This window comes from Leptosomus discolor, chromosome 20, assembly GCF_034619465.1.
Source record: "Leptosomus discolor isolate bLepDis1 chromosome 20, bLepDis1.hap2, whole genome shotgun sequence".
Lineage (NCBI taxonomy): Eukaryota > Metazoa > Chordata > Aves > Leptosomiformes > Leptosomidae > Leptosomus > Leptosomus discolor.
In genome coordinates, this window is record NC_141410.1 from 5223757 (window position 1) to 5246206 (window position 22450).

General features: G+C 43.9%; 1 protein-coding gene across 6 annotated transcripts in view; it reads right to left on the reverse strand.

Annotated features, from left to right (window-relative positions):
- Positions 1-8180: 8180 nt before the first annotated feature.
- Positions 8181-22450, reverse strand: part of VPS13D (vacuolar protein sorting 13 homolog D) — a 102885-nt gene continuing 88615 nt past the window's right edge. For all 6 annotated transcript variants that reach the window (XM_086476071.1, XM_086476074.1, XM_086476070.1 and 3 more), the window contains 3 exons: positions 13687-13818; positions 9511-9751; positions 8181-8692 (listed from right to left, as the gene is read on the reverse strand). In XM_086476071.1, the coding sequence (XP_086332197.1) occupies positions 8561-8692; positions 9511-9751; positions 13687-13818 (505 nt within the window). In that variant the 3' untranslated portion in view covers positions 8181-8560. The remainder of the gene's footprint in view (positions 8693-9510; positions 9752-13686; positions 13819-22450) is intronic.

The following is a 22450-nucleotide window of genomic DNA, read 5'->3' on the forward strand; positions in this document are numbered from 1 at the left end:
AACCTTTGGTATGTTATTTATTATCACTTTGCAGCCCCCTGGAAAATGAACTTTAGAAAATTCTGAGCCGATGGTAACGGTGAACACTGGGAAAACCCGGGAATCAGCAAATCCATTGTGTTGTGCTGACAGAAAGATACTGTTACAACACACTTTAGCTGCCAACTTGCTGCAGTCACTCAATCCATCATGGTGGGCTGTTGGATCACAAGCCAGTGAAACTCAGCCTGGCGTGTTATTTTAGTCTTACATGGACTGTGAGATAAACGGGGCATGAACCGGCCCCCTGGCAGGGGGTCGACCCCTAGCGCCCTCATTAAAGTGCCAATCAAAAAGAGTAATGGAACAGGGAATGGAAAGCTGGCTTCTTCGGCCTGTTACCGCTCTCAGACTGAGCAACTTTCACAAGCCAAGGGAAACATTTCCCTTCTGAAAGGGAGCCAGACCTCCAGAAGTATCTCCTCTCTGCTTGTCTCTGTGAGAGTAAGTGCTGAGGCTCTTCTGGGTGTCCTGCTTGCGGTGGAAGCCTGTTAGTGACTTCCGACTGCCCGTTCAGCGCAGGTGTGGGAAGCAGCGCTGCGGGCAGATGCGTGTTCTGTGGCATGTGCGGGCACTGGGCTGTGCTTGCGTTGGTCATCAGTCAGTCAGTGGCATCGGGTCTGTCGCAAATTGTTCACACTTCGGCATTTGTGCGTGAAGGATGCAGAGAAACCTGCTTTCTCCCCATAGCAACGTGAGTCCAGAAGGCTTGGTCGTGTGTGCAGGGTGCACAAGTGGATTCTTGTGCTCTGTGGGGGTTATTTCAAACTTCCGCAGGAACCGACAGCAAAGAGGTCCCGCAGGAATGCCATAATCTAGGGGTGGATGTACAGCCAAGGCTCAGGCGCACATGCTGTGCTAAGCAGCCTGTCGTTGGTGGTCAGTACTCAAATAGGCGTGTGACCTCTGCTTTGATGAGTGCTTGCTTTCGAATTCTGAGTGCATCCAACACTGCTGCTGCTGTGGAAATTTCTGTCTGTCCTGTGACGTGTGCTGGGTTTCTGGTGTATCGATACATGTTCCCCTGCACGTCAGCTTCCCTCTGGTGTGTGCTTGGAGGAGAGGGCAAAAAGGTACCTGCTGAAAAGAAAGGTGGGTGAAGGTCTGTGCATTGTGTGGATTTAGCATTTGAAATTGGGAAGCTCAAAACTGGGGAGTTAGCTCTTAAACCTGCTTATAAATGTCAGTTCTTGGTGTGATCTCAGTGTGGTTATGAACTTGGCAGCTGTTTATTTTTGCTCACAACGTTTTATCAGCAGATAGTTTTTCCAGGTGGGTATTGGTTTGGTTTACAAGTGGGTTTTTTTTTTAATGGGTAGGGTCAGCAGTTGAAATTAGTGTCAGTGAAGCAAAGTGTACAAGTAGTAACTAGCGTCGTGCTGCAAGAGCTAAGAGTGAGCACTGTGAGTAACAGGTTCTCCTGCCACAAGACTAACTGGTCAAATTTCAAGTTGACGTACTATTGCGTACTGAGGCTGGTACAGAGGAGAGGAGCCCTTAAGAAGCATTAGAGGAAACTAATACATGGGTTACAAGTAAATAGCATGACTGGAGATCAGCTTTATACTGAGCTAGGTCAGAAAAAAAATTTTTATCCATTTATATACAGTATTGTGTTCTTGTATTCTATGAGTGCCTGTCTGATTGGGCTGTAAGGGTGCTGTCTGCATAAGCCCATGAAGACTCATAGTGCAGCTGCTGTTACACAACAAATAAGGATGCATTCTGGCACAGAAGGTAGTGCTAAATAGAATCTTCACATTTCTGGGATGTTTACCTCAGATACTGTTCCCTCCATACTTTGAGATTAAAACAAATCCTGAAAAATGTATTGGCACACAAAGGATGATTCCAAGGGCCTAGAATTGCACATGGCAGAGGGAAGACATCGCTGGTGGTGTTCTCCCATGGCTTTGAGGTACTGTGTCAGGGGCTTGACCTTACCAAAGTAAGGCTGGGGTGGGGGGTGTGACTGGTCCTGCAAATGGTGGTTTGTTGGTTGTTGGTTTTTTTTCCCCCATTCCCACCCAAACTGTACGCAGGCACAATTTTTTTGCTCCATCATTACATTGATGCCCAGTGGTTTGCACTGCTGATTGTCGATGGTTTGCCAAGGGCCTTGAAGCAACAGTTGTTAGGGCTGGTGAGTCCTCCTCCCAGGTCAAAGCAAATGTTTGCCGTTGCTGTGTCTAGAGGGCTGAGGGACAGTTGATGTGATAGACTTCACTTTTATTTGTTAAAATTTCTCTAAGCTGCAGCATCCAGGGACCTTTTTTTTGCTGGCATTTTCCATGTGCAGAAACAATTGTTCTGTAGCTCCCATACACAATCCTTGTCCTTTGGGTGACCCAACCATTGATCCAATTTGTAAATGCACATGAAAGCTGTTTACTTCGCTCACGGCCTTTTAGTCCTTCTGAGTCAGCTCAGAGTAGGCCTGAGGTGCAAGGTTGTTCTTACCCACCAAGAGAACTCTTTGTGCTGCGCACATTGCTGGGGCAATGGTCTGTCAGCTATGGGGGGGCGTGGGTGGTAAAAAAACAAACAACAACACTCCTTGTGATACCGGATTCCGATTGCATGGAGACAACGGTTGTACAGTTGTACAACAGGCCATGAATAGAATTGCTGCAATGCAGCGGGCATGCGTCTGTGATGGAACTGCAGTTTGCTCCAGGATTAGTTTTATTTCTAGCCTAGAATGTGCTGTAGTTTTACTGGGACAAATAGAGAGAGAAGAAAAAAAAAAAAAAAAGTCTTACTTTCCCGTGTTTGTCAGTGGTTAATGAGGAACCTTTTTCTTTTTGGCAAGCCTCCTTGCCTGTGATTAACGCTGCCCTCTCTTACCTCAGTGAGACACGCGCAAAGCCCGTCACAGCGCGAGCACCCACCCTTACGTACACATCTGGTGCTGGGTTTTCCTCACATTCTCCCACTTCAGAAAACCTGCTGCTAGAGAGCTATGAAGAGCATGCGGTTCCGTCTGATCTGCCCGCTCGGGTAATGAAACCTTTTCCCAGGCAGGTAATGCAGTGGGCTTAGCGGGGCAGGTGGCTTTGTGCTGTCCCCGTGCCTTTGGTCAGGCTGCCAGAGCACTGGGCCGGCCACCATCGGCTGTAAGAAATAGGCTGTAATGAAGCTGAACCAGTAACTGGCAGTGTTCTGTCCTAGCCCCTGCATCGTAGCACGTGCTGATGAAGAGCCTGCTGTCAAGCCTGACTTACAGAAGTCCAGACTGGGATCCAAAGCCCTCGGCATAGTTTGATTATTGTTCAGAAAAATAAGACTATGTGTTTCTTCTTTGTAACAACTACACTTTTAAGACTAGAGGAGTTTGGAGTATGGCCATCACTTTTCAAGATAACTTTAAGTAAAAAAAAATTAGGAGTATGGCTGTATAGACATACATTTGGGGGAGGTTGTATTAAAAAAAAAAAGCAGCATATACACACAGAGTTATTCTTTGTAAGAAACTAAGTTGTGCAAGTCGATTTTGAGCAACTGTTGACTTTTAATTAAAATGTGGTTTTGATTTTATCTCTGCAGCAGCCTGTAACCTGGAGAGTGTATACTCCTCAAACCTGCTTTTTCAGACCCAGGGACCAGAGGTGAAATCATTGTGATTAGCAGAGACATGTTCTTCTAAGAAGAGAAGCAGAGCAAGCAAGGTTATGCCTAGAGGAGTCATCATCTAGTGGTTTGTGTGCTGCCGGAAACAGGTCAGTGTTAAGGTGTGTTACAGAGAAAAAGAAGTAGTTAAAAATTATGTAGTTGGCCTAAGGAGCCTATTGATGAGAAAACCAGATGAATGCTCAAACCGTTGTGCAGTCTAGGAAGTGGGATAGCTGTCCCTTTTCTTCCCTTCTGGAAAAGCAAGGGGGATGGCAAATAGATCAAAACCTCTTTGTCAGAGGGAAATGTTAGGAGTATTTTCCTGTTTTGAGATGTGGCCCATTTAGCCACTTACATTCTCTCCACAAAAATGTAAGCACTGCACTCTTTTGGTAAACAGCATTCACAGCTCAAGCTGTTGAGATAGCGAGTATCATCTGGCTGATTTATTGGAAGCCTCCTCAGGCGCAGAAGGCAGGCAAGGCTGGTGCTCACATCTTGCACACTGTTTACCTCAATTCAGGCAAACCTCAGTTTGTATTTTCTGTTTCACTGCCTAGACTTTATTTATAAATGGCCAAGTTTAAATAGGTAACAGAATTGTTTATGGTCTGGTGATGACTGTAACAAGAAAGAAGTCTGCTTCAGCCTGATCATACCATAGTAAGAGGCATAAGTACACGTAGGACCTCGCCTCTGGTTTGAGTAAAGGGTCTAAAAATTACCAAATTTATTTTTTTCCAGTTTATTCCATGACTTCAGGAAGCAATTAATTTCTCTTCCTCCAGAGGCAGCAGGTGGGCAGACACCTTACCTACTCATCCCGCCCGTACTGTGCTGGATCCTGCCACCAGCTGAGGACTGGCTCCAGGAACAAAACCACGTACTGGTGAGTGGTGTGGGGTTTGCCTCTCCAGCAGCCAGATGACGCACGGTCCCCGTAGCTCCACACATTTGCATTACCAGTAATACTGTTTCCTCAGCAAAAAGGTCTCTTAGTGGCTGTGTCACATGCCTGTCAGCCATGAGCAGAGCACAGAGCTTAAAACACTATGATCTGAAAAGGTTAATTCTCCACATTTTGATTGCTTTGTCAGATGGGGGGGGGGGGGGTTGCAGCAAACCAAAATTTTGCAGCCACTGGTCAGCCCAGCAAGGACTTTTGTAATTCTGCTGGTCCAGAATTGCTTCTGGAGTAAAATGACATCACCATCTGTTGTCTTCTGCATAGCTTAAACATTAAAACCTTGCTTACCTGATTCAGTCCCAAGTCTGTGTCATTTAGTGACAGCAGAATGCAGGGGTCTGGGTGAGTGTTAGAAATATTAGGATGCATTTTTCCCCCATAACATTACATTAATACCTAAAGTGCTGGTTTTTTGGAAGCGTATTGTTTGACTTAACTCTGGCACTGTATAGCCTGGGTAGGTGATGCATACTGTGAGGCGGCACTAGCACAAAAGCATTTATCAGCCCTGCTGGCCACCCAGATGGGTAAGAAAGATGGCTGGATTTTATTTTACAAGATGTGCTTTTCCTTTGAAGTTTAAGTAACGTAGCATCCCGATTTCCCACTCTCCAATGAATGACTTGGAAAACTAGACCGTCCCAAAGGCAGATTATCCGAGTGTCCAGGCCAGAGAACTGCAGTGGAAGTCTGGGTTTGACCTACAGTGACAACCAACATTCCAGGGGCTGTCCACGTTTTACCTCAACCATCAGAGTTGTGTGATGTTAGAACAGGCTCAAGGGCACTTCTGCCACTCCAGAGGCACGTGTCTAACTTAAGAGAATCATTCATTCCTGTCCTCTGCAGTCATGTTCTGTTCCTGCACATAATTAATGGTTTTGCAAGCAAGGGCACATGAAGAGTGTGGGTGGAATCCATTTATTGCACTTCTCCAGAACTATCGTGAAATAACTCTTCTGTCAATAATCTTTATTTTACATTTCTTCAGTAGCAACTCCAGGAAGAAACCAAAGTTGGTCAGGGGAGGCAGAGAACAAGTTGTACAGTTCTCAGCAAAATATAGCTAAAAATCAAAGCTAACAGGCTGAAGCAAAGTATTTCTACCTCAGCATATCACTGCATGGGTTAGAGGGGTTTTGAAATACTGCCTGCATTCTTGGGTTATTTAATCTTTATCAGGGTGCGAAAGTGAACAGCTTTTTATAAGGGCTTGAGCAGAGAGGCATGAAAACGCATTGTGTTCCTTGAATGGTGCTGGCTGTGTGCTAAAGACAGTGGGCAGGGGGAGAAAGCTGCTACCGTTGCTCAGCACTGAATTTCTTTCCTCCCCAGCTTCTGAAATGTGAAGACTGAATCTGCTTTCGTTGCTGCAGCAGTCACACCTCCTCCAATGAACCCAGGCTAAGCGTGGTGAGCAGCGTCTTCCTAAGGCTCGGAATCGGAGGAACTCTGCAGAATTTGGTAAATGTAACTATTACATTGTCTTGTCTGCTTAGAGCTTGTGTTTGAGTTCTTAAGAATTTGAGTGAAAGCTGGAGACTTGCACTTACTCTCCCCATCCCTCTAAAAGCTATTTTTGAGGATGGCTCCTGGAATCTGTTAAGTTATATTTATTCACTGAGTAATAATGTTAGTAGTGCCAATAGCAATAGGAAGCCCACAGTTAAGAGTTCTGAAATTATATAAAAATAGTTGGGTTACAGCAATAAATAACATCATTTGCACTTTTAAAAAAACAGAGTTCTGAATCAATTTGGTTTGGAATGCTAAACAAGGCAAAAGGCTTCTTCCAGCTGTGCCTGTGCTTCCCTCCTTGTATTCAGCGCTGTGTGTGTACCCTTAGGAGAAACTTGGCCTCGGCTACAGACGAGCGGGCAACTTCAGCCACGTACTCGGGAGGCTCAGCATCGTAACCTGCCGCAATAACCTAAGCCAGTCATGGTCCACGGTGCTCAAAGGGATGCAGGCCAGTGGGTATGCTTTTCAAAGGTTTAAATAACAATGTTCTGTGTCACTGTTATCAACAGTCAAAAGAACAGGTCAAGCACGGTCCAGAAGAAATAAACAAATACACGAATTATTAGATCCATTATCAACTGTGGCTCCTGAATTCGGGGAACTCCAAGGGTGTACTGTCAAACTGCTTTTCAGCTGTTTGCACGTCAGCTCCTTATATAATTGTTACAATGCGTAGGTATTCGAGCCATTCTCCTGTAAATTCTCAACGTGGAAATGTGAACTGCTTTTTATTTGCCTTCCCCATCTACTTACCATCTTCAGCAACTGGTATTTGCTGCATTAAAAAGAGTTTTACAGGGGAGAGAAGCAGAGTCCAACAGGACTGAGCTGGTAAAGCACTGCTCAGCCAATGCACTTGCTGAATTCCTTATTTTACTTAAAAATACAGAGAAATATACAAAAGTGGTGCATTAAATCAGTTTCATTTGCATAACGGACCTTCATGGATTTTGATTTCCAGCCACAGACCATACACACACTGACTGATAGAATGTTTTTGCCTTACACAACAACCCGCTGCCTTTCACTTCACAGGAGTTGAGAATGGATTTAACTCTAACCTTCGGTTTAAAAACACCCCGTATGCCTTCAGGAAAGGCCATTAGAAGGTAAACTAAGTTGACAGTAAAGCTATAGTAGGCTCCTTACTTTTAGTCAAAGGTTTACAAAACAACGCTTTTAGAAGGTGGATTACTCAGCAGTTTTGGGCAAGTTGTGTATTCACACCTGAACCCTGCCCGGCAGAATGCCGCAGTGCAGCCGTTCAGCACAGCTGCTGAACCGCCTCCAGGGAGCAGACATGAAAAGGAGATTTCCTAGCTTCTGCGAGTAAAGGTGGAGAAGTACACCGAGTCCTCGCTCTTCAGCTTGGTTAAAGTTGGCGAGACAAATACCGATTTGATGCACAACACTTGAAAACACACCTGATTTCTGCTATTTCCAAAAGTTTAATTTTGAAGAAGTGGTCATGAAGACAAATGATGCAGTAATTTCCTCTCCCCTCACCCCCTGGCATTTCCAGTGCTAGCAGAATTCCACACTGCCCAGCCAACTATCTACACTTACTCCATCCGAGTGAAGGGAAAGACTGAAGTTAAAGATTTTGGTTTCCAAGGCTGCTCGCTTGGACTATTTTAAACACAGCTTGGAAGCAGGGGCCTTCAGCAGCGCAGACTTGCTAGGTTTGAGTGCTCTCTTCAGAGCACAGTCAGCTTCTTATTTTCCAGTATTTTGAAAACATAGCTGAATGGGTGAGTCCTCACTGCAGCATTTAACAATACGCAATTATTTTTGTCAAAAACAAGGCTGACATTTCAGTGGCACTCTAGGTATATGTGCATTTAGCTGTACTAGTGATTTAAGAACAAACACACAAAACCCGCCAAACAACGTACCCTAATCACAGTGTTAAAGCGCCAAACTGCAGGATGTCTGTGCTCCAACAGCTGCAATTAACTGCTAATTTTATTTTCTTTTTTAAACTTTTATCTACACTGTGAAAAATCAGATTTCTCAAGAAAAGAAGAGAGAGAATGGCTAGTTTCAGGTAGTGCAGTAAGATTCAGTATAGCTCCTTTAATTTCTTTACACAGTAAACAGATTTCTATTTATACCAACACCCTGGTCTGTACTTTCATATTTACATGAAACACTTTAACATATATACATGTTAGCAAAATACAGGGCTTCTCCCAGAACCAAATGCCTGTCAGCTATCTCTTTGTTATACAACTAACGCTTTTTCAAAACAAAACAAACCAAGAAAGCCCACCTCACTTGTTTTCTTATGCACAATAATTCCATTTAGCCAAACACTAAAATGGTATTTATTGCCTTCCCAGCAGCACTGGCTCTAGTTACAGCATACCATTGGATCCAGACTGATACTTGCAGTTCACTCTGGCAGTAAAGGAAGGCGTTTCAAGAGTCCAGCTCTAATTGTTCTTGATTTTCACTGAGTCTTAACATAAGCTGTTGTTCGTAATAAAGACTCTTTGCATAGTTTATTTCTTGAGAGAGCTTTACTGCCAGAACTTCAGATTTCACTTTGACCTGCAAAAAGAAATGTGATTTTTCTTAATGTGGTACTGCTGTCGTCTGAAGCGGAATATATTTAGTTTTTATTACTTCACTAACTGAAGGGATTAGGTTTGAAGTCTCCTGTAAGGAACAGAAATGTTTCAGTGGAGATTCCTCCTCAGTGCTGAGGCACGGAGAGGTGAGAGAGGGAAAGACAGGTAAATAGAGATAGGTGTTTTAAGATGAGAGGAGAAACGTCTTGCAATATTTGAAGTTATTTCCTTTGCTTCACCTCCCACCTTTTATCTGGCTTGTCTGTTTGGAATGTAAACTGACTTGGGTCAGGGGTGAGCTTGTAACCTTGCCTGTAAAACAGACCCCTGAGCAACTACTGTAAGGAAGCAAAAAACCCTGTAATGGGTTTTAGAAGTGAGAGTTCTGATTAACTTCTACATGCATGACATAAACACTCTTTCCAATCTTAGCTACTTTGCAGTAAAAAAATACTATGTGTAGGAAGAGAAGAGAAAACTAGAGTAAATAGACAGCAAAGTGCTTTAGTTTCATGTACGTGTTGTAAAGTTAAAAGCCTTCCTCGGGTAAACAGACACTTCCTACTGTAACCTTCCTGCCTGCAGGAATATTTTAGTTTGTCTTCAGCTTTTCTCAGGAGTTTAAGGAGCAAGTTCTACGGCCACCCAAACCTCTTCAGCAGCAGCTGTTTTCACTGCTGACAGGACGGAGCTCTCATCGTTAGGCAGCACAGGAGACCAAACGCTAATGACTACAAACAGGCAGAAAGGGGAAAAGAACCCCCCGCGTGACGGCAACAGTAGGGGCGAGATCCTTACCATTGGTTTTTGTTGCGAGGGGCCTGGCATTGCCACACCGCTACTTGTGTTAACAGCTTTCTTCGTCAGCTGGATATACACGTTCCCGTGGTCTTTTGAAACAAGGCAGTGGTAGAGATCATCATACTTGACTTCTAGGAAGATGGCCTCGCGGTCGATGTAATCACTGCTCTTTAGGAAATAAACAGCTTTAGATGAAATGAGAACACAAGAGCTGTCTAGGTTCTCCGCTGCTATAAAGCTGCAAAGAAGAAAAAAAAAAAGGAAAAATTACTCACTTGAAGCTAAAAATAGTAAACTAACAAATGTCTTCACCTGTTATGTTTTGAGTGACCTTTAGAAGTCTTTCAGAAGACTGAATAGCATCACATGTACGGTTCATCTGTATTTAATTTGAACTGTTCTAAGAATCAGGCTGATGAAGTACCCTCTCACCCAGTTAAAAAAGATCATGCTGTAAATCAAATCCTAGCACTAAACGCCTGGCTCCTAGCTTTGGACATTAAAAGGGCATATAAAAATATCCTGTAACGAGGCCTACGAAGAGTAGTTCCTTTGCACTGGAACACCGCAAGCCCTAATACCCCAGGTTAATTGTGAGTTGGGTTCCATTGCTGATATGGGAAAGGTTTGAGACATTTATGACAAGAGCATTGTCCTTCTACACATTGTAAACCCGCTGTGTTTCCTTTTACCACGCACCTCCCTGGCCTTTGAAAACAAAAAACAAGTTTAACCTGCTGCCTGGATCAGTAGCTAGAAAAGAGAAATTAGCTGTTTAACACTGGGGTGAAAGGTTAAGCAGCAAGCAGGTTTCCCCAGAGAGATTACGCTGAGTGATGAATAGTAGAGGTAGAAAAGCGTGAGTCAGGAATATTGAGAATTATGATGGCTGAAAAGGTTGATGTGTAAAAAAATAACAGTAAGGAGTGCAAAAGTGAAACAGGTATTTCCCACACAAACGCTTCTCCCTCACTTCCAGTTCACTAACGAAACGAACCTTTTCAATAGTGAATCAATTTGAAAACACGAGGGTTTTAAAACACTGGAAAATTCAGAAAATTGAATATGAAATGGTAATTAAGGAGTGCTAAATAGAGCAATAAAGCTCCCAACAACCCTCAGCAGTAGAAGCGTAGCTGTAAAACTTAAGATTCATGTGCTGTCAGGTAGGTTCAGCGTCGCTCTTTTCTGTGTTGTACCAAGCTGTCTGCTGTTCTCCCAACGTGTTCTGCAAAATACACCACTGGCTTTGAAATCAGTGAAGACCTTCAGCATTAAGGGTTTCGGTAGATCAGAACAGCTCACCATCTCCAAAAGTACTGTTGGCTCGAACGTTCAGGTAACATTTTGCACAAACCACTCTGAGCTATATCCAGATAAACCCATGGCTACAAATGGAATTTTAATAGCCAAAAACATTTCAAGAGGTCAGATCACAGTTTCTTTTTGTGGTACAAAAGAATAATTCCAGTCATTAACTGTTAATAGTCCTCTGAAAGACGGTGTTCTGCACTGAACGGGTCTTTCCCTGCCCTCTGCCTCCTCGCCACGTCAGCTGACAGCTGCCCGTGCTGCCACCAGCTTGAGAAAGGCGCACGCGCTTACTCAACACTTACGTTTCCATCCGAGTGCTGGGAAGAGCGGAGCCATTTTAATATAAAAAGGCCTGTGATGTACTTCGCCCAGCTCTAACCTTGGATGAAACTACGGGATAGGATAACTGAATTGTGTTCCTTTAAGGAAACCAAAACAGACAAAAATGTGCGTTTCAGCTTAAAAAACCCCAGGTGAAGAACGCTGTTACCACAGTTACTGGAACCAGCAATTGCCCCTCGCTTTTCTGTCAGAGTTCAAACGCTTTGCGGTAAGGTCTTCTCTTTGAAATAAGTGAAGTGTGGCGGAGAGGGACATTTTTTATGAAGTGTCATAAAAACCTTAATTTTAAACTAGAGCAGCGTTATAGCCTGCAGAATAATAGTCTTATTCCTTAGGACAGGCACATAAAAGCACGTACAGTGTTTTACAGAGCTCCTAGCTTTGACTCGGGGCACACGGCCCCTGGCAGCAGAACCAGAGGAGACCTGCGGGCACACCGGCTGTCTTTGCTTCTTTTCCAGCGGGGAAAGACGACTAAAAGGTGACTGAGTATTGGAAACCCCTGATACTGTATGACTGTCCTTAGCAATTGTCACAGCAAAGTTGAGAAACTTGACAGGTTTTGTGCACCCACACAAGCAGAACAGCTGTTTTCCTGACGGATGGTATTCCAGCCCACTGGACGGGGGATGTCCGTGGAGGGAACTGAAGCAGCAAGAGCTACTATAAAGTTCAGTGGAAGCAACAGGGTAATGAGACAAAGGGTTTGTATTTTCTCTGTAAGAACAACAGGTTATATATTGAATTTTCCATGCAGCATTGTACTGGTGTCATGTATGCATTTTGAGGAATGGAAATGGAGGACAGTGATTTAATGGTGAAGCACAGAAACATTAGCTAATTTGTACTTCAAGCTCTACATTTTGTTCTAAGTTTGAGTCATGCATCATTACCCATTTTCTCCTGCCAACTGTTACTTTCTTCTCTGTGTCTAGTTCTCCAAATGGGCATTTAACCTCTTAAGATACTAGTTTAAGGGGTTTTTTTTAAACCCATACTTCTACACTTATTAAAAAGATCTCAAATTAATAAAAAGAAAAATTAAATGAAACATGATTCAATAGAACAAAGTAGAAGCAACCAGATCTCTGGAGAATTTGTGGGCTTTTTAACAACATCAGGAAGTAATTACACAATATTTTCCAGAAGTGAAACAGTGAGCCTAACTGGAAAAAAATGTGGAAACATTTAGTTAGAACAGTAGAGCAAGGTATTAAACCCCCTTTTATGGATTTAACTCTGAAGGAAAATATGCAAATAATCAGGTCTTTAAATGTGTTTCTGATTATGATACTGGGATAAAAGTCAGAGGCATAATTTTGTACTTATTTTCCACGACAAGAAACACTGTTTTCTTGTTGAATGATGTTCCTAGTGGTGAAAGTCACAGTGAATGAACAGCGTGCCTTGATGACAAAAGCCCACTGATCTGCTTTTGGGGTACACTTGCAAAAAGCTGACCGGTTTGTTTGGTCACAACTTGCTGTCTTTCACCTCTCCCTACCTAAGAGCCAGCCTGCGTGTGCATAAAGATCATTAAACGAGATGAAAACAGGGTAACGAGTGCGTAAGATCACAGGGCTGCAAGCAGGCAAGTGGCAGATCTCAACCTCTTCCTCGCAGGCAGCTGAAGGCAGAACCTAGAGCGGTACAGGGCTTTCAGAGCCTGACCACGACACGGGAAATAAAACTGTCCTGCTGAACTGGTTCCTCCCTCTACGAGCTTCACCATCAGCAATTTTAACTGCTTTGCCCTGGAGATACTCTGATGGTGACAGATGCAAAACAGCATCTTCACTGTCCTCTGAAAACAGCTGTTCAGGTAACTCTGGTAGAGACTGGGCTAATAATGAATTATGTCTTAAGACCCCAATCCAACAAACCGACATCTGGAAAAGACCTGTAAGATCATCAAGTCCAACCGTTAACCCAGCACCGCCAAGCCCACCACTAAACCACGCCCCTACGCACCACATCCACACGTCTCTTGAACACCTCCAGGGACGGTGACTCCACCACTTCCCTGGGCAGCCTGTTCCAGGCCTTGTACGTGTGAATGTTCAGAGGAAGCAGAGTACAGGCTTAAACCCTGCACTCGTGTTACCAGCGCATGTGGAGGGCTGGACACGTATGATGCATGTTAAATGGACAAACGATTACTGAGGAAACTTCCTAGGATTTCATCTTCTGTACGACAGAAGGGGACCAGGGACTTTAACGGGAGCAGGAGTCAACAAAGCAGGGCTCCGATTCTTCCACAGCCTGCGTGGGGTGTGCGCTCAACGGCAGCTGGCAACAGGTGAACCAAAGGAGCCCCGTGGCACCTGCAGTGACGGTTGCGCGCAGCCGTCAGGTGCTCGTGCTGTGCTGGTCGGCACCGAGGGAAAGCAAAGGAAATGTGTGCGTGTGCGCGCACGGCTGTGTGTAAAACACTTTCAGTCCCTCTTCTCCAAAGACCTGAAGATGCGATGGCAGCAAACAGAATGACTTACAGTAACCGTGCGAGTCAGTACTTACAACTCATCCTGGATGTTGTCAGTCAGTTTGAACAGCTGTTCTTGTCCTTCTGCTTGACTTTCTAAATAGCGGGGCAAGAGCCCTTGAGGTCCTCTACAGCAGCGTGGCTTCCTCACTCGCTCCGCTTGCGTCCTGCATGCAAAATAGATGCAGAAAAATGACTTAGTGCAACAGCTGTGCTTTCCCTTCCACTTAAACCTGTCAGCACACAAAGTTTTATTTATTTTGAAATACGAGGTGTGACAGAGCCTCTAAAAATACAAGGTCTTCACAATATACGTTCTGTAATACATGATCTGGAAGACATGGTGTCTGTTCATATGGTTTTACATTTCAAAGAAATGTCTCTCAGTTTTCTTCTACAATTAAGGGGCTGTGTGCTAAAGTAACAGGAAGAAGCAACCTAAACCGAGTATACTGTCTGCAGATCTGGGCATCTGTTTATCAGCAGAGTTTTACTCATCTGACTGTTTCTTCTCACTTCCCTACAGAAAATAAGGAGTGCATCAACCTAGATAGAGCTCACATTGATGGACAGTGCCAGTAGTTTGAAAACTGAAGGGTTACTGAAATAGGAACATGCAGTTAAGGCAAAAATCCACAGTTCATTAGAGTCGCTGTAGTGGGGTTTAGCACATTTGCCTTTTGAGTGTCTATTAAAAAGTGACAAGAATAAAAGAAGACACGCGCGTGTCACCCAACAGACATCAGAGGTTGATACTGGCCACAGTGCCAAAGCACGGCAGGCTAGGTTCCTCCCTTCGCAGTATTTTGTTTAAAAATAATATTCTGAATTCCTTTAAGCTTTTGGAACGCCCTACCCCTGAAGAACTGTGTTCCAGGCTGCCTGCCCCTGCGCTACTCTGTCCTTTCCCAACAGCATCACTCTGGGGCTGCTGCAGGCTTTTTCATCTCTCTCCGGCTACTGCTGTTACTAATTTTCCAAGCCAAATGCACCATTTTTGATTAGTGCTTTCTACTTCCCCTCTTGATTCTTTGCAAAGATCCTGTACAATGAGCTGCTGCTAGCCTTTTTGATCAAAAGGTAGGGGAAAAAATCCCATATAACAACGCATTTTCTTTTTAAGCTGCTTGGCAATAGCACACAAGAGTACTTGCCTTCTAAGCCTTGCGTTCTGCAGATGTTTTCTCTGGAGCCTTGTCTCTCTGTTACCTTTCCCTTTCAGCAGTTCTGTCTCAGACTTGAAACCCTTTTAAGATTTGTTTTCCTTCGAGTCTTTGACACCCTTGCCTCTTAATGGTGACAGACGTTTGGGTTTTGCCCCTTCCTTTCTTGGCAGTAAATGTAACTGGAACAATCTCTTACTTGTCTTTCATGACTTAATACCATCTTCGCTGCTCTCCCATTGGGTGACTGGCCTCGGTGTGTTTTGGCTATCGTTGCTCTGTCTGGTATCAACAATGTATTTTGCAAACAGAGTACAGAAGCCAAAGATACTGGCTTTCCAGCACAGCAGAGAAAAACATCAGCCAATTTATGTTTTTAATACATCATGACTATCTGGTAAAGTTCTGGTTTTGTTAATGAGATTATTACAACCCTGACCTGCGTAACAAATTACAGTGGCTCAGAAGTAGTGCTTATCGCTCATCCTCTTTGAGAGAAACTTCAGGAGAGACAAAAAGCTCTTGACTTCACTTCAGCTGAACTACGGTTATGCTAAGATGGAAAGTCAGTTTGTCAGCAGGGAGGATGAAATGAAAAGTGGAAGTTCTCCAACTAAAAGAATGCGAAACAGAGCAAGGGCTTAAGAAACCATAACAAATGTTGTCATTAGTAGTGCCAGTAAAATGTTACCAGTCCAACGTTCAGTTTTACCTCTGCTGACAGATGTTCTCACTGCTTTACCTGTCCTGCTGCACTGCTTTCACATTTGGTTACTCGTTCATTAGTTAATTACAGTGGTACGTGTCCAAGCTAAAAACCACCAGTATGAAAATTGCAATTTGCTGCATAAAGGTGCTTAGTTATCCTCATTCACAAAAAGTGCAATGTCTTAAAACCGCTTTCTTCCGTTAGTAGCATTTGTCTGTATATCAGAATAACCTAAACGCTAGGGTAAACAGATGACTTCCACAACCTACGTGTGACTAAAAATTACTCCACTGAGTAACAGCTGCACGCAGTGGTTCGAACGTCACTGTTAAGTGCTGCGACTCTGGAGCAAGTCACCTCTCCTGCCCCTTCCATTTTCTAGATACAAACAGGATTCTCCTGTACCAGCTACAGTTACATGACAGCACTGTTACCTTTCTGAGCCGACACTGGAGGTGAACACAGAAGTGCCTGGGTTTACCTATTAGATTCTTACCAAGTAGTAAACAAAAGTACACGTTTGCATCCATGAAATGCAAAACACTGAGGCAAAGTTCTAAGGAAATTAAAGGGTTCCAACCAGTGTAATTCACATCTTGCTGCTTGTCCTACTTCCTAACCTCCAAAAACAGTAAAATGGCAAAACTTCACTTATCCAGGAAGCCCCCGTTGGCTGTTAAACCTCCTTACGGCATCTGTAGCCTCTGTTGACAAGTACAGAGAGAAAATGTCTGAAGCATAATGCGGTTTTTAATTAACTATTGGCCAATCAATAACTTTTTATTTAGACACTTTTCCTGTTATGTATTTATGTCCATACAGGAGTGAGCAACACCACCACATAATGGATTTTATATTAACCATCTTTGAGATAAACATTCAACTGTGCTATTTTCTCCAATGTCCTGCAGTACCACGAGAAGAGGTGTCTAAAGGACTGCAAGCGAGACTACTGTAAAGAGGAGGAAAGAGTAAGGCCTTTTAATCCGACCTGTTCCGTAGAAAGCAGAACATCAGAGAACTCTGGCTTCTAATGTCTGGCCTAGAAGCAGGTCGGAGAGAAAGACTAGTACTACAAAAGTACCAGGCACTACCACGAATTTCTGGAAGGCCGGGCAGTTTCCGAATTGCGGGTTTGGTTGTGGTTGTTTGTAGGTCTTGGTTTTGTTTTTCAAATGGAAGTGGTACTTAAGAGTACAGTGCTTACCGTCCCCACTGATGATAAAGGGTAATTCTCATCTTGGTGGCAGGAAGGTCAGCTGCTTTTCAACAAAGTGCCACTAGTGCTAGCGTAAATTGCATTGATTTAGTCCATCAGCCCCTTGGCAAACTGGTCTGTTTGGTCTGGACAGCTAAAAACATTCCACACGACTTGATTTTTTTTAATCTAAAAATTTGTTCTACTGTCTCAAGTTACGTTCTGTAAATAATAAGCAACACTGATGAAATACAAAAAGCTGAAGATTTGTAAAGCAGAATGAACGGTGGTGTGCCCACATCTGTGTTACATTAAACATGCACTCAACAGATCTGCTGATTCTTTTTTAATAAGCACACAAAGGCAATACAAGACAGAAATGCCCTCACGTCTACTAGTCACAGCAGGGAAGAGTGCTGCTGAATGAAGACACAAAGAGATTGGAAATGGTGTCAGAAGGTTGAGGCACACACTCCAGTTCCTCACTGTTCAGACAAAGCTGAACGCTGGAGAATCTCACTTCAGATGACTGTATGCACATTAAAAGCAGTTAACAGTGTTAATTGGTTGGCTTTTGCTTAACAGTTCACAGAATTCTTGTGATTCAGTTGACCAGTTTTAAGCCAGAAGTTTTGTAATCAAACCAATCACTGACCCACTGATGGAAGGAGGTTGTTCAGGTATTACTGGAGATAATTATTTACCAACTGAAACTGAAAAAAAATCCCATTTTACAGAATCGCCTATCCTTGTTCCTTCACTACACGTTCACCCCATCAGGTTTACGCTGTCAGGGACGTAGCTGTGATTCTTGCTGACGTGCATAAATACACGGTGTTCTTGAGAACAGTAACTGTTACTGCTCTTTGAGTGTCTTTTGGACCTAAAAAATTTCCTTGAAGTGCACCTAGATTGTTTTGACAAAAACATTTAAAAAATAAAAGTCAGAGAGTATCAAACTTGGCATCAACAGATGATAGTCCGTGAAAACAAAACATTGCGCTTCTAAAATTATACACAAATGTACGTCTTTCAGTTTTCTCAGTATCACACCCAGAATAATTACTCAGAATAAAACAACTTCAGGAAATTTAGCAACTTCTCCTGAGAGAAAAAAAGCAACAAGGAAAAACCCTATGACCCACAGAGTAACCACCACAACTTTTCATTTAAAATGTGTATCTGTGGAATTTCTGAGCTGTCCTCTTGGTAAGAGAGCAGCACTGGCAACTACAAAGCTGTCCAAAAAGCCCAACTTGAGCATATACAGATTTTGATCCATGATTTTGATCCATAATCGGAAGAGTGCAAGGACACCCCAAATCCCGCACAAACAACAGCGCTAAGTGCAAGGAGATTCAGTTCTGGCATCTGAAACCGGCATGTCACGGAGGAGGCTCTTCCCAGAGACTTCACCTGCTGCACTGCCCGCCTGTCACCAAACCCTTAGTCCAGGCCAGCGGCCCAGCACTGGTATGCAGGTCGGCCGTGGAAGCCCTCCAGAGAGGGCCAGTCTCTGGCCACGGGGCCCTCCCCCAATTCTCCCATAATGATTTTCTTCTGCTCTTGCTGCCAGAACTTCCAGTAACTGTCCTCAACGTGTGGCATTCATAAAGGTGTTCCAGTTTAACAACCTCATGATTCCAACCCATATAAAGCAGTAACTTACTGGTTCTGGTATAGCTCAAATTCTGTCAGTGTTTCCATTGTAAACTTGTTTTTTCAGGTTTGCATAAAATTTATTGATAAAAGCCTGCTCTGGGCTGTAACTTGGCATACTGACTTTTAGCCTGTGAACAATTTTTATCCCCTTGAAATAATTATAAAACAACCTTAGTTCAAACAAAGGAAAATTGGCAGGTAATATAAGCCTATGAAACAATTCAATCGCTGCTAGTATTTTGAAGAAATAATATCAAACCTGTTACTTGGCTCTGGAAAAAGTCTGCTTCGGAAACACAGGGAGTGCTTTGTCTAAGGAGGCTTTAGTGCATTTCAGACATTAAGAAGTGACTCAGTCTGATAAGTTACAGGAGGAATAGCCTTACATCTTCTAGCATGAAATACGCAGCAACTAAAATACCTGCTACAGTTGCTGGAGTCCAGTACTGAACTGCACCTGAGCCTTCGTAAGGCTCAATATCCCCCCCCCCCGCCATTTCCACGAAACACAAAGCGAAGACAGTACTTGTCTCGTAGACGTGTAATGGGAGGACACAGTGCAAGGCACACTCAGAAGTGCCAGAATCAACTAAATGCTAACTTAAAAATCAACCTAAAAGTTGAGCCATCGCAGCAACAAGCTACAGATGACACAGGACCGTAAGGCTAACAACTGAAACCGAGTGTATGCCATGTCTGATACGGTCTGTAGTTCTTACCGTAACCTTTGCAAAACACTAAACCCCAGTATTTCCACGATTCTTTCCTCACTGACATACTTACTTTGTCCTTTATTTCAAATGTTGAGCTCTGGCAGTAGGCAGGGATGTCCCCTGCATTTACTGAGCAGAAGGGGAAGGACAGCATTATTTTTTATGTGCTAGTTCTCTGCGTCCGAGAACATGAAATGACTTGGGCCTAATTTCAGACAGATTTCATGTTCCGTGGTGACTCTACTGGCAGATGGTAATGCTGTATTTCAAAGGGTAACTACAGTTGCCTCCTTCCCAGGGTTGGACTTTGGGGGTGCGGTTCCCAACAGGCAGATAATTTCTTGAAGACTTGATGCCTGAACCCAGAGAGTTGGCAGGGCTCTGTGATGGGGTTCCTTCAGCGATTCAGACACAGATGCTTTTAAGGTGTGTTAAAAACGCACACGCAGTGCAGTCAGTCCGAGTGTTGCATTTGGCATTAGAATGTCTCAGTTAGATGCAAGAATGTGTAAAATCATGAGCCAGACAGCTCCCTGCTGACTGCATATCTGAGGAAGCTTATATGCACCGTTTATTCCAGCAAATGCATGGAATATATTGTGCTTGTTAAATGTGTTCCCAAAATGCTAGTTTCAGGCAGAAACATGCAAATAAATGGTGCCTAGGGTTAAAACCTCCCACTTACAGTCAAATCCCTCCTCTTTTGAGGGATCTACTAGCTCAGATGCTGAAGACCTTTATCTGACCCAATATGCTTTTAGGAGAACTACAGCGTGCTGAAGAAGCAACTGTTTATCACGTAGGCTGTTCCTGCCAACTTCTTAAGAGATTGAGCTCTTCTCCCCCCTTCCCCTTTCTCTTGTGTACAAGATCAAAACCAAACTCAAAACTATTCATTGAGTTTACGATTATATACAACCTCTTCAGGCCCCAAGTTCAAAATGAAGTGAGGGGAGCTCAATTAAGACTCGAGAATCACTCCTTTAAAGCCAGCAGAGCAGCAGATGTACTGGCCCAAATGGCACATTCTTAGGACGTGCATATCGCAAATCCAAGGTCTGCATAAGGTGGATGTGCTCGCTTACCAGACAACTGCAGGGCACTGACACCAGTCATACTCGGTGCATCGAGCAGCGTTCAACCCCTGGCACTTGCTCCACCTCTGACTGTAACAGCCGTGCAGCAAACGAGCACTTTTTCAAGCACCTTGATATCATCAAGCTTAAGAAGGTCACAGAATGCAACGCTGCCATCTCCATTTCCAGTTTCTCCCAGATCCCGTACTGATCACAGAGCGATGACCAGAGTTGTCACCTTGAAGTTTCCTGTCTCACAAATGTGTTGAAAAACGCTCCCCTCACCACCTGAGTCAATGGAAACGATCCGGTTCTTAGCAGGGGTTTCTTGCGAACACCCACCTGAAGCACGTGAGCTGAGCATGCCTTGGGGAAGATTAAGGTGCCCAGTGCCATAACGTTGCTCTGCCTCAGGGCACAGGGTGAGGTCTTAAAGCTTTTGAATACGGGCTGCTGACAGGCAGGGCAGCGCTGCAGGTGGATCAGCAGTCATTCCTGTGCTCATGTTTATAGTGGTCCCACCAGAAATGGCGCTGGCTGAGCAGTGCCCATGTGTTGTAAAGGCAACCACGGCCACTCTACTTCAAGTGTACCAGAAATGGTTCTGTATCGTATTGCTGCCTTTCTGGGAAAACAAATCCACTTTGGGGAAGAAAGAAAACCCGGGGCCCCTGCCCAGCACCAGGACGTTAACTGCTACGTGTGCGGGAAGAGCGACGTGAAGTGAACTAGGATGACTGTACGTGTTTCTCCTTTCCCGTTAGTACAGCCAGGGCTGCAGCAGGCACAGCGAAGTCCTCTAGCACAAACTTCACCTCACAAAAAGCGACTCAGAATGTTTGTTTTGATTTTTAAAGTTAGCAACTGCAGGAACAATTCAAATCAACTGGCTGTACTTACAAAACTGATAAAGAGCGTTCCACATGTTAACAGCAACATTAGGTGAAAAAATTATCTATAAAAATACCAGCCACATGTTAAATGAGGTGACATCAAGGCAATAAATAGCTCCATCTGTATGAAAGAGTTTGTAGAACAACCCAGAAGACATCTCTGAACAATAAAGTAACTATGGATAAAGTAGTACTGAAAAAAAAAAAAAAAAAAAAAGTGGGTTGGATTTTATTTTTGGTAAAAAAAAAAAAGATCAGTTTTACATATTTTGCTCAGATCACTTTATAAATCTGCTGCACATGAGAAATCAGACACACATGTATTTTTTCCAAGTAAAGAAAGCCGAAGGTTTACATTTTTAATAGCAATGTGACTATTTCTGAATGGCAGCAGTATATATTACATGCAGTGTGAGAGGGTTAAACAGGACAGCCTCAGCTCTTTATAAACTTTTGCCCTCTGGATATGTACTCATTGGCTGCTGTACAAGACTTGAGCTGTATTACACGCCTTAACGATATGGTTCAACTGTCGGTCAGGCTCGGGGCCTGGCAATAGGCCAGACCGCAATCAATGGGACACAAACCTCCCCCTTTCAGATCATCACGAAGGCTCATATTATCTCCTTTTTGTCGTGCTGGTTAAATTTATGGAGCAGAACCCCGAAGCTGCATTCCTTGGCTTGGGCCGGCCCACGCGGGCCTCCCTTTGTTTGGTACTGTAAGCGAGGCGTGCTTTGGAGGATTGCAGGGTTGTTAGTTCAGGCACTGACTGTTTGCTCATGACTGAAATGAAAAGAGTTCAGTGGAAGGGCAAAAGGACAGCACAAGTGTAAAACCCCATCCCAGCAGGCCCTGGGCTCCCCTCTACAGCCTCCGGACCAGGACTGAGCAGCAAACCTCACCGCTAACGACAAAGGCAAAAAGCAGCCCAGGGCCGGGGAAGCAGCCTGGCAGTCCGTTAGCGCATACCTGGCTGCAAGGTCCCCTCGCTTTCAAGTCAACCTGTAATTACTACATAAATACGAACCTCAACTAATCTGGCTTAAAATACTGTTTAGAAGTGGTGTTAGTTTTAAAGCAATGCTGCATCTTTTACTTGGAAAATACAACCAGTCAGTACAGACAGTACTACCTGTCCAGCCGCATGGTTTAATATTCCTACCATTTTAAACAGGCAGTAACCTCAGAGAGCCTGATGCCGAGCTATTTCTGCTTGGGAGGAGGAGGTCGTAATTCTAGTAAGACACAAAACTACTGAAAATACCGTATGCAGAGGAGAGAACATTTTCATTTTGTATGTAAGGGGCATTTCCTGCACCTTTATGTTTGGTCTCGGAATGGAAAAAGTCCACCTTTGGGTGTGCTCAGATACTTTCTACTCA